Here is a 12,799-nt window from a genome sequence, read left to right as displayed (position 1 = left end):
GACCATGGAGGATGAGCATTTTTCTCATATGTTTCTTTGCCATTTTAATCTCTTTTGATAGGTCTCTCTTTAGTTCCCTTGTCCATTTAGTGATTGGTTTGTTGGGTTTTGGGGGGGAATTAGTTTCTTGAGTTCCTCATAGGAATTAATGTATAATTGGTAAATATCTTTTCCCAGTTGGTTGGCTTTCTATTTTAGTAGCTATGTCTTTTTCTGTGCAGAAACTTTTTATTTTTAGGTAGTCCCATTTGTTGAGTCTCTCTTCAATCTGCTGTGACCCTGGAAACTGTTCAAGAAGTTTTTGCCTGTGCCTGTGAGTTCCAGTGTCCCTCCTACTCTGATGTGTAGCAGTTTCAGGGTTTCAGGTTTGATATTGAGGTCTTCGATCCATTTTGAGTTAATATTTGTACATGGCGACAAGCTGGGATCAAGTTTTCTTTTTCTGCATGTGGCTGCCCAGTTTTCCCAGCACCAATAGTTGAAGAGGCAATGTATTTCACTGTGTATCTCTGGCTCCTTTGTCGAATATAAGTTGACTATAGGTATGTGGTTTTATTTTTGGATTTTCTTTTCTGTTCCATTGATCTTCTGGTCTATTTTTGCCAATATCAAGGTGTTTTTATTACTATGGCTTTATAGTAGAGTTTGAAGTCTGATATTGTAATACCACCTGCATTGCTCTTTTTGCCTAGAATTGCTTTGGCTATTCTAGATCTTTTGTTTTTCCTTATGAACCTTTGGATTACACCTTCTATTTCAGTAAAGAATGTCCTTGGGATTTTGATGGGGATTACATTGAATTTATATATCAATTTTGGCAGTGTGGCCATTTTCTCTATGTTGGTTCTCCCTATCCATGAACATGGGATGTCTTTCCATTTCCTGGTATCCTTTTTGATTTTTTTCTTTAGGCTTTTATAGTTTTCATTAAATAATTCCTTTACATTCTTGGTTAAGTTAATTCCTAAATATTTTATTCTTTTGGGGGCTATTGCCAATGGGATCATATTCTTGATTTATCCTGTTTGTGTACTGTTGGCATACAGAAAGCCTACTGACTTTGGAAGGTTGGTTTGTATCTGCCACTTTGCCAAAGTGATTTATTAGTTCTAGGAGTTTGGGAGTGGAATTTATTGGATCCTTCAGTTATTGGATCATGTCATCTGTGAATAGGGATAGTTTAATTTCTTTTTTTCTATGTGGATCCCTTTGATGTCTTTCTCTTGCCTTATTGCTCTGGCTAAGGGTTCCAGCACTATATTTAAGAGAAGTGGAGAGAGTGGGAATCCCTGTCTTGTTCCTGATTTTAAGGTAAATAGTAGTAATATATTTTTAAACATTCTATCTTGATAGCAAATATTCAGGACATGTAAAGCTAAGTACTGGTTTCTTCCATTAAACAACAGCCTTTTTACACTGGTTATCAAGGCAAGATACAGTTTATCACAGGAGTGATGGATATAAAAATAATTTCCTCATTTATGCAAATAAGTAAGTTTTTAAAGTAAGATCCATTATCATAATTTGTTTAACATCTATGCTTTTTTTTTTTGGTCTGTCTTGGGGCTTGAACCCAAGACCTGGGTCTGCTGCTCAAGACTAGCATTATACCACTTTCAGCCAGAACTCCACTTCCAGTTTTCTAGTGGTTAACTGGAGGTAAGAGTTTCACAGATTTTCCTGCAGGACTGGCTTTGAACAGTGATCCTCAGTTTTCAACCTCCTAAGTAGCTAGGATTGCTGGCATGAGCCACCAGAACCTGGCTTTAACATTTTTATGGTTTTATTTCTTTTAATAAAGGCCTGAATATTTAAGCTTACCTACATGGCCTGTAATTGAGCAGAAGGATCAGCATGAAATCTGTGGAAAAGCTCAACAGGAACCAGTTGAATGTCAAGGCAAAGGTAAATTATTGTTATATTGATTTGAGAAGGAATGAATTTGGCACTACTTTGTATTGTCAAGTAGTATCTAAAAAACATTTATAAATATTATGATGATTAACTTAGCAATTTTTTCCTTAGATTAATGGGATTATTTTCATATTTGGAGGTTTGTCATTTCAGATGATCTTGCTCTATGTCAAAAAAGGCATCTTTCCTACACAGTGTTGGCTATATTTAAAAATAATACAAAAGTTTAAAAAATATCTCTTTAGTTCTTAAAATTGTATCTTATAATTCATATAATATGGTGAAAATATAATGTAGGTAATGGGTAGTAAAAGAGTATGCATCTTTTAATGTTCATCATAACTCATATTATTAGCATTATTTCCCTAAAACATCCTATTACTCACTACTCTGGGAAAATGAATGAGAAATAGTCATAATCAGTGAGTTGTTTGTTCAATGTGAATATACATAAAAATGATATGAAATAATAATTTGAGGATTTTCTGAAAAAAAAATCTTGTCTTTGTCACTGACTTCTGTTTCCATCCATTCTTTGACACTCTCACTTTATGGATCTTTTGGTAACCATTTAGGATCTTAGAGGGCTGTGGATGCAGTTCAGTGACAGAGTGGCTTACCTCATATGTTTAAAGCCCTAGGTTCAACCCCTAGCACCAAAATAAATCAGTCACTCAATAAAGGGAGGGAGGCAAGAGCTGAACTATCTGCCAGTTTTTAAAGTACTGTGATATCATTTGGCCCAATAAGAGACATAAAAATTTTCCCTATTGTAAATTGAAGAGTAAAAGATTAAAGATTTGGGAGGCAGACAGAATAGTATTTAGCAGCATACATTTACTTAAGTGAAAGCTAGGTTTTGTTAAAGCAGAAATGTTCATAAAGTGATAGTATATCTCCCTCAAGGGAAACTGAGGATAGGCAGTTTGGCCGAGCAGTCAAGTGTGTCTAGCTCTGAGTCTTTGTCAGTTTTATGAATTACAGCTTAGTGGTTGCACTAGTGATTGTGCTAATTATGGAATTTGCCAAGAAATGAGAGCATATTTTGAAGAATGAGAATGGTTTACCTAATAAGGTGCCCTTGAGCCAAGGACTTGAAACCACAATTGTAATGGGATGATGAGGCCTCTGGCTAATCTCTAGAGTCCCTTTTGGGTTGCCTTGGGAACTGTTGGTTTCTATGTCAAGAAGTTATCTTTATCACAGTGAATTATAGAACAGTGAAGGAACAGGCTGACAAAAGGTACATAGGTATGGTACTATAACTGTTTGCGGCTCCCTTGTGTTATTGTTATTTCCTTTTTATCTGCCTATCCTGTATCAGGAGCATTTGTCCTACTTATTCTAAGCCTGAATTATTATGAAATGAATAGAAGGCTTAAATGTTTCAGCCTTCTTATTTTTTATTTTCTTCCAACTATATTCTTTAATTTATACTCTCCTTAAACTGCTGCTCTGCTCCCACCCTTCTGTTTAGTTTATTTTTCATTCTATTCACTTCTAGTTATATATACATATATTTTTCTTGGTAGGCTACTGCCCTACCCCTGGAGCCACAGGCCCACTTCCGTTTTCTAGTGGTTAATTGAAGACAAGAGTCTCACAGTCTTTAGTGTCTGGACTGGCTATGAACCGTGATCCTCACCGCGATCCTCAGATCAGCCTCCTGAGTAGCTAGGATTACAGGAGTCAGCCACCGTGACCAGCTACTTCTAGTTATATTTTTGTGGGTTTTCTACTTTTTACTTCTGTTTTATTATTGAAATAGTCTTGCTAACTTTGCCTGGGCATGTCTTTAACTTGTGATCTTCCTGCCTCCACCTCCCAAGTAGCTGAGACTCAACTATCATCTTAATTGCATTTGATCCTACCCTCACTGGGACCTTTGGGGACCAGTGTCCCTCTCCTCTTTCCTCTATCTTCATCCTTTCCTCTGTCTTTTCCTTCTTCAGCTGCATGTGTCCTTCTAGCTAGTCATAACGTTTTTTTTCTTACTACAAAGGATAACCAGTTATCTCATGTAAACTGAAAAGTTCAGGGAGGACTCTGCCTTTATTCTTGGCATTCAATTTATATCATACCCCTAGCTTTCCCTCATTTCTTAACTATGCCTGTTGCTAATTGGCTTTATTTGTTAAATGTGGCAGATAATTGTAAATATTGTCTTCCTAGTTTAACAGCCTCAATAGAAAAAGATAGTCTTCTTGTTGATTTGCAGACCTGAATTCATCCTAACTGGTTTCATTTGGATCATATGTTCATCCCTGATCAATCTTTATAGACTGGGCATTTTTGTCCCTATGGTCCTAGAAAAGACAGGGAACCATAAACAAAGACTTAACAAGATCGTATGGAGTAGTGGAAGCAGGTTACTTTAAAGGAAAAGGGAGATGCTTCTACTACAGATGAACCAATACCAGGATTCTGTGCTCTCTCTTTGCTGTTTTCTCACCAAAACAGAAAGTTCCAGAAGAGCAATTTTACACTCACCATGCTCACTTTCTTACTACCTGGGCACTGTTTGTTCAATCAGTTGTGAATTATCTCTCCATCAGTACTTTGAAACTGCCACTTAATGATCTCTTGACTCATTTAACTCTCTCCAACTTTCGCTTTTTGACCTCTCTATTTGAGGCTTCTTACTTTCTTTTGCTTTAGTCGTTCTCAGACTTCTTGAGCTTTTCTTGTTGATTTGACAAATAGACTGTTTTCTTTTTGCTTCTTTATTCTTTTTACTTCAAAATAACTTCTCCTAGACAATTTCATGTAAGCCCAAGTCTTCAATCACTAAATATACTTGGAAGGTTTTCGAATCTGTACCTCTAATTACAAATGCATCTATCTTTGAAGACACAAATGCATTATCTTTCAAGATATGTCTAACTAAAAATGAACATATTAGCACCTAAACTATATCTCCTTTATTCCCAGCTGTGTTTCCTCTTTTTTTAATTATGTACATTTAAATTAGGAACTTGTTAAAAATTACTTTCTAATCTACCATACTTTATTATATTTACTATTACTTGTGCTTGTTATCTGTGGGATAAGAAAACTATATAATGAGGTTTTTATAGTTGTTTTAATGTTGAAATTAAAAGGAAAATTAGTTAACATTAAAATCTACTAAAAATTAGATTTAATGCAACTGTCAATACTGTTTAACAATGCCTGACACAGTGTTTTGAAAACTGTTGCTCACGAACTCTGCTTAGTGACTTGAAAGATGTGTTTCACACACATACCCAAACAATGATTCTTGTGATTTTTAAAGTTCTTGTACTCTTTTACATAAACACATAACAGAATTTTCTGGATGGAACTATTCTGGAACTTCGAATGAGAAAGCCCCTCACTCAAGAATACTGAACAAAAATCTAAATATATCTGGAAACCAAAATTTGAAAGATGTAGATACAAACAAATCTCCATTTTCAGAAGTTTTGAATGTGAACTTTGAATTGGGAAGTGAAGTTTGGGAAGATTTTGATGATGAAAACTTAATCGAAGTCAGTAGCTTCTTAACTGATACTAAGAAGACAAAAACATCAGGTAAAATTGTATTTTAACTTAAAGAAATTTTATTAGAAAATATTTTTATTTTTTTCAATTTGGTTCCTAGGACTAAATATCTTTGTCTTAATTAGATTTAGTTTGTTAAAGTTGTAGTTTCTAGCAAAACAGAAAAAGTGATCCATCATGATTTTCCCCCTGTACATAGAAGTCAATGTTATTTTATGGATAATGTTACAGCAATTGAGCTTTTTCTGTTCTTTTGTTCCTCTCTTGTTAAGAACTGTATTCAAATTCGGATTGCTCATTAAATTTTCCCTCATAAAACAAACTGCAGTGCTCTCTATTCTAACACTACATATGGTATCTAATATTTGTGAAGGGCAAAAATGGTTTTGAATGTATTAACCTACTTCCAAAGAAAATAAAATAACTTTTAGTAAAGTATTGACTTTTCAGATATGACCAAATAAGAGAGGATTAATTTCTTTGATATTGGAAGCTGCATTTAAATCAGATGTGACTGAAAAATCCTAAGACTTAGTTCTTTGAGTTAGAGAAAAATTCACCCCATTTCAATAAAATTCAAAATTGAAAATCTTGCTAAGTACTTGACAAGATAATACGTGGCGATACTCTTCCCCCAGACTGTCAGTCTGTCAGCTTTCTCATGGGGACTCATACTTCCATCACTGAGGTTTTGTTACTTCTTAATATATCCTATCTCAGATTTTTTAATTTAAAAAAATCTTTCTAAGTTAGAAGTTGAATTACTCTTGTCCAGAGTACTAAGAATTACCTAAAAATGTTAATACTTTTCCAAGAAAATTATTACACCTTTTACAAAATAGGGCTGGTAAAATGTCTATGACCTAGGTCATCAGGCACAGTTTCCTGTATCATGGAGAATGTCCAATCCCTGCCTCAAGACTGAATGGCATTGTGAACTAAAAGGTAGCAAGCAGTGAATACTGGTCACTGGCAAATCAATTTCAATGAACTGATTTACTTTAAGTAATTTTATGCAGACCCTTTAGAATATTGAATGCACTTCAGTTTGTCTATCTGAATTAAAAAGTAAGTAGGAAGTGGCACTGTGGCTCAAGGGGTAGGGCCGTAGCTTTGAGCTGAAGAGCTCAGGGACAGTGCCAGGCCCAGAGTTCAAGTCCCATTACCAAAAAAAAAAAGTAAATAGTGATGATTTGAGGACCTTCAATCATAATTTTATAGTTTTATTTCTCTAACATTTGAATTATTTTATATGAAAATAAAAATAAATATTTTTTAAAACCGCATCATATCTATGAGAGAAATCTCTAGTAGATTTTATTTGTTTTTTGTTCTTTTTTAAGCATGCAGGAGAATGGCCTAGTGGTAGAGTGCTTGCCTAGCATGCAAAGAGCTCTGGGTTCGATTCCTTGGTATCAAATACACAAAAAAAGCTGGAAGTGGTGCTGTGACTCAAGTGGTAGAGTGCTAGCCTTGAGAAAGCTCAAGGGCATGGGGCCAACAAACAAACAAACAAACAAATAAGCTTCATTCAGCTGTTCCTTGGTCTTTTAGGCTTTGAAGAAACTCCAAGTTCAAGTGCCAGGGGAAGTAAGCTACCCTTCCAAAAGTCAAATGGAAGATTCCAAAAGACAATGTCCAACAGGCAAGTTTTAGAACTTTGGTTTATAATTCTTTCAACGTTCTGACCTAGAGTGGGAGGCTGAATTATTAGATATCAGGAAAGCCATAAGGTACTAGATAATTTAACCCCTGTTAATCATAGATGTTAGGTATGTTTCTTTTAAGCCACCTACAATCAGAATCATCAGCAGATGAATATTAAAAATGCACATTCCTGGATTCCACCTTCTGAATCATGCTCTTTAGGAACTCAGGAATTTTCCTATATTTTTAGAAAAGCAGAAAAGAAGTGAACAGGAATTCCATGTATAACGGACATGTCATGCTCAAGGGTCAGTAAGTTATAATATGTGTTGCTGTACTATTAAGAATGAGATTGCCATAGACTGATTGTGAAGGAACTTTGAATATCATGATTAGACAAAGGTCTGTAAGTCAAGGGTCACAAATTCAAATGCCTTCATGATTTGGTGGGTAGGCTACCTACAGAGTACTCAGTCCAAAAGGAACAATCACCACTCAACTCCAACTAGTTGTTGCAATGAAGAAAAAGTAAGTTTTATGATGTTGATACTGATACTGGGAAACTTTCAAGAAAAACTAGGATTTTTATGTGACATCTCATAATTTTAAAATTTTGATAGTAATCCAAAGAATGTGTTGTATGGTGCAACACTGCTATTAGAAGTGGCAACAATGCCAAAAACAAGAATAATAAAATTTATAGACTGGATATGGCCTAGGGGCTTCCAGATTTTTTCACTTTCATGACAGGCAGTGAAGAGATGTTCATACCCTTAAGCCACTCAAGAGGCTGAAATCTGATTATTGAGGTTTGGTGGCAGAGAAATCTATGAGACTTCTCCAATTACCAGCAAAAAAGCCAGACTGGAAGCATGACTCAAATGGTAGAGTACCAATGAGAAAGCTGAACAAGAATACCAGACTGAGTTTCATCCCCAATACTGGCACAAAGGAACAACAATTTAAATATGGAAACAATTTAAAAATTCTAGCAGCAGGGGCCGGGAGTTTGGCCTAGTGGTAGAGTACTTGCCTAGCGTGCACAAAGGCCTGGGTTCAATTCCTTGGTACCACATACATAGAAAAAAGCCAGAAGTGGTGCTGAGGCTCAAGTGGTAGAGCTCTAGCCTTGAGAAAGTCCAAGGACAGTGATCAGGCCCTGAGCTCAAGCCCAGGACTGAAAAAAAAATTCTAGCCACAGATATGAACTAAACTGTAGAGAGTGGGACCACCAGAGGCCATGGCCAATGAAGCAGGCAGACTATCATGAAGCATAACCCAGGGTTCATGTGATAGAAGCAAAGAGGGTACGGTGGGATTTTCAAGACATTTCAGACATAAGGTAGATTCAATTTGATAATTAGTATGTTATAATAACTAAGGTAGAGTGAACAATTAATGTCAAATGTGTAAATGGGGATTTTGTCTGGGTGTACAGGAGATGGACTTGTAAGGGATAACCATCATTTTAGAAACGTTTGATTTAAAGGATCTGCAATGATGCAAATGCTGGGTTTCATTAAAAATCAAGTGGGAGGGGGGAAATTGTGGGAAAAGTTATACTTTTTCAAACACAAGAAACACTGACAACTTTTTTACTCAGGGCCCAGTATTTTACTTTAGAATTATTTGTTTTAGCCTACTGATAGAGTGCTTGCCTAACATGCATGAAGCCCTAGATTCAATTTTTTAGTTCCACATACACAGAAAAAGCCAGAAGTGGTGCTGTGGCTCAAATGATAGAGTGTTAACCTTGAGAAAGCCCAAGGACAATGCTCAGGCCCTGAGTTCAAGCCCTGGACTGGCAAAAAAATTCTTTATGGGCTTTAAAAACAATGATTAAATTGTGGGAAATTTTGGGATTTTGCTGTTATAAGTCATTTTGCTGTATCATCATCACAAAATTATAGATTTCAGAGAATTCCAGAACTAAGGGGACTTAATTTAAGTGTTTCTCAGTTTGCCTACTGCTGGATCCTTGAATCACCATTCAGCATCACTAGTAAGTAATCATGTCATCTCTTTCAAGTCAGCACAGTGGTCAGGACATCACTCACACTAAACAATGAGTTGTGTGCATTTATATATTTGTGTATGTTGTCTGGCCCTCTGCTACACAGTTAATTTCTGGACATTTGCCATTTGTATTCATTGTGGCACATAACAATATATAATAAATGTGTTTTAGTGAATGAACTCAATGCAGAAGGTTATGGTATGTGGTTGTACATAAAAAGATAAATAGGGCCGGGATGTAGCTCAGTAGCAAAGCACTTGCCTAGCAAGTGCAACATCCTGGGTTTGATCCCCAGTACCAAAAAAGAAAAGACAAAAAAGAGTTTAAAACAAACAAAGAAGGGCCGGGAGTTTGGCCTAGTGGTTAAAGTGCTTGCCTAGCATGCATGAAGACCCGGTTCGATTCCTCGGTGCCACATACATAGAAAAAAGCCGGAAGTGGTGCTGAGGCTCAAGTGGTAGAGCTCTAGCCTTGAGAAAGTCCAAGGACAGTGCTCAGGCCCTGAGCTCAAGCCCAGGACTGGCAAAAAAAAAAAAAAAAAACAAAGAAGATAGAGATGTTCATCCATAGTGAAACCAGAATAAAGAAAGAAGGCTAAAAGTTAAGCAAGCAGAACTATAAACAGAATTTACAGATTTCTGGGTAAGCCTAAGACTCAATTTGTGTGTGTGTGTGTGTGTGTCAGCTGTAGGGCTTTAACTCAGGGCCTGGGAACTGTCTGAAAGCTTTTACTCAAGGCTTGTGCTTTATTACTTTGAGCCACAGCTCTACTTCTGATTTTCTGATGGTTAATTGGAAATAAGAGTCTCACACACTTTCGCCCAGGCTTTGAACAATTCTCAGATCTCATCCTTCTGAATAGTTAGGATTCAGTAACTAGCACCCAGCAAGATTCATGAGTTTTTTGTTTTTATTTTGTTTTTTAGTTTTTGTGGGACATGGGGCTTGAACTCAGCCTGGCCCCTATCCCAGAGCTCTTCAGCTCAAGGCCACCATGCTACCCCTGGGCCTGGGCACTGTCCCTGAGCTCTTCAGCTCAAGGCTACCACCCTACCCCTTGAGCCAAGCCCCACTTCCCGTTTTCTAGAGGTTAATTGGAGATAAGCGTCTCAAGTCCTTTTGTGCCCAGTCTGGCTTTGAACCTTGATTCTATCTCAGCCTCCTAAGTAGCTAGGATTACAGGCAGTGAGCCAGGCTGGCTAAGATTCAGTTTTAAAAAGAATTATTGTATAATTATTTTATACTCCCTTAAAAATTGGTACTCTTATCTAAGTTGGAGTGAGTAAATTGGTCTTGAAAAAGAAATGTATTAAGTTTCCCATGAGTGTAAGATATAGACCAATTTTTTAATAAGTATGATAAACTGATACAAATCATCAATTTTTATAAGCATGATAAACTTTGATCACATTCCCCAAATATACACTATTAATATAACAAGGTTTTTTTTCTTGTTTGCCATGTTTTACAAATAATTTTGAGCTGTGGCTTAAAGTGGTAGAATACTAACCTTGTGCAAAAGAGCACAGGGATAGGGCCCAGGCCCTGAGTTCAAGCCCTAAAACTCACAAACACACACACACAAATTGAGTCTTATGCCTAGCTATCCATTATCCATTGCCAGTCCTGGGGCTTGAACTCAAGGTCTGAGCACTGTCCTTGGGCTTCCTCAAGGTTAGAGCTCTACCACTTGTGCTACAGCACCACTTGCGGCTTTTTCTCTGTGTATTTGGTACTGAGGAATTGAACCCCCCCCCCCGTCTTTGTGCATGCTAGGCAAGCACTCTACCAGTAGGCCAAACTTCTGGCCCCTGTAAATCCTTTCCTTGTTTTACAAATAATCTGTAATCCTTTCCTTGTTTGCTACATTTTAATTTTTAGTTTTGTTTCATCATTTGAGAAGCCAGATACTTATTTATTGAATCATACTATGTCTGAGTTGGGTCCATCCTCCAGGACACAATTACCAGAACAAGGTGGAAATGCAAATATTGTAAGTAGAAGTACCTCCATGTTTTGTTTTGAGTTTTGTCTGAATACTTAAACTTCCAATGACTGTTATTTTTCATACCCAATACAGGTTCCCCTGCAAGAAAGAAAACAAGATCTGTCACCAGTGTTTGAGAGGTTTTGCTTTACTCAGCCCAAAGAAATACCAAAGTCTTCTACAGTTAAGAAAGTCGACTTCGTAATTCAAAATAGTGAATCTAAACAGGGCACAGATTTCAGGTTAGAACTCTTTAAATATATTTCAAGATTATACCAATAAAACCCTTTTATGGGAAAATTCAGCATTTCTTTCTCAGTTCATATTAAAGATCAGAGCCTTTTAGTTTTTGAGGATAAATCTTTTCTTTATTAAAAAAAACATTGAATTTTTCAGGTTTTAAGTTTGAGTTGAGTTGTGATATTTTACAACTTCAAGTATCTTAATTCTTGAAAACCCATATGTTTGATGCTATTAATTATAAAACATATATATTGAATTGATAAATTTGTTTTCACTGATTGAAATGTAGTATATTCCTCATTTAAGTGTAGTATCATTTCAGAAACACAAATGAGACAAGCTAATTTTTCAAGATGTAAAGTTGTATTTTACATGCTGGTCGTGTGGCCTAGTGGTAGTTTGCCTAGCATGCACAAAGCCCTGGATTTGATTTCCTGGTACCATCTACATAGAAAAAGCCAGAAGTGGTACTGTGGCTCAAGTGGTAGAGCTCTAGCCTAGAGAAAGCCCAAGGACAGTGGTCAGGCCCTGAATTCATGACCTAGGACTGGCAAAAAAAAGAAAAAAATTGTATCACCCATCCAATTATTTTACAAATCAAGAGGGCCAGTGGCAAAGTTAGGATAAGTCTAATCAGTTCCTCTACAACTAATGATTTTTGGAAGGGAAGCTGCAGCTTCTCTCCTTGAAGAGTCTAAGATTCAAGACTTGTTCATGCTTTTTATTAGTTACATTATTTTGCAGTATATTTAAAGATATACCTAGGAAACTTGGCTCTTCTGCAATTTCCAAAGTCTGATATTTTATACTCACAGACAAGGGTTATAAAGGCTAAGGTTCATTTGATATATAAACCTCAGAACAATCTTCAGGTTAATCTATGTTGTATTCATATTACATTGTTTATTCTGTATTCTAAAATAAATGGTTTTACAAAAGGTCAATTTTATAATTGATTTTTCCCACTCAGTTATTACCATCCTGATGATGCAGCTGGAGAAATGAAGAATTTTCTGGGAATATTTGATGGCATTTTGTAAAAACAACAAAATCTTCTTAATAAAACAAAATTTAGAGACCCCCTAACCTCAAAGTATGCTTTTCATTTTTTAGACAATCAATTGCTAAGACTTTCTTGATAAGTTTTCTTGACTTTTTTTCTAGCATATTAGAGGGACTGATTTATTTTCTCATTCAATTGTAACTTTTTGAAAACTGCTTTTTTATTTTTCTTGAAAAGTGGCTTTGTTCTAATGAGCTTACACTGAGATTTACACTTAGAAATAATTGTTTAGGGCTGGGCGTGTGGTCTAGTTGTAGAGTGTTCATCTAGCATGCACAAAGTCCTGGGTTCGATTTCTTGGTACCACACACACAGAAAAAGTTGGAAGTGTGCTGTGGCTCAAGTTGTAGAGTGCTAGCCTTGAGGATGCTCAATAACAGTGCCCAGGCCCTGAGTTCAGGCTCTA

General features: G+C 36.3%; 1 protein-coding gene across 1 annotated transcript in view; it reads left to right on the top strand.

Annotated features, from left to right (window-relative positions):
* The window catches only part of Hfm1 (helicase for meiosis 1), an 81,133-nt gene extending 68,727 nt beyond the window's left edge, over window positions 1-12,406 (top strand). Inside the window, exons 33-38 of the mRNA XM_090334176.1 lie at window positions 1,802-1,905; window positions 5,221-5,466; window positions 6,991-7,081; window positions 10,982-11,093; window positions 11,181-11,329; window positions 12,301-12,406. Coding sequence (XP_090190302.1) covers window positions 1,802-1,905; window positions 5,221-5,466; window positions 6,991-7,081; window positions 10,982-11,093; window positions 11,181-11,329; window positions 12,301-12,370 — 772 coding nt within the window. The 3' untranslated portion in view covers window positions 12,371-12,406. The remainder of the gene's footprint in view (window positions 1-1,801; window positions 1,906-5,220; window positions 5,467-6,990; window positions 7,082-10,981; window positions 11,094-11,180; window positions 11,330-12,300) is intronic.
* Window positions 12,407-12,799: the final 393 nt, after the last annotated feature.

The sequence above is a fragment of the Megascapheus bottae genome, chromosome 6, assembly GCF_031878675.1.
Source record: "Megascapheus bottae isolate mThoBot1 chromosome 6, mThoBot2.hap1, whole genome shotgun sequence".
NCBI classification, from domain to species: Eukaryota; Metazoa; Chordata; class Mammalia; order Rodentia; family Geomyidae; genus Megascapheus; species Megascapheus bottae.
Note: the sequence above shows the minus strand (reverse complement) of the source record. Positions and strands in the feature narration are given on the sequence as shown.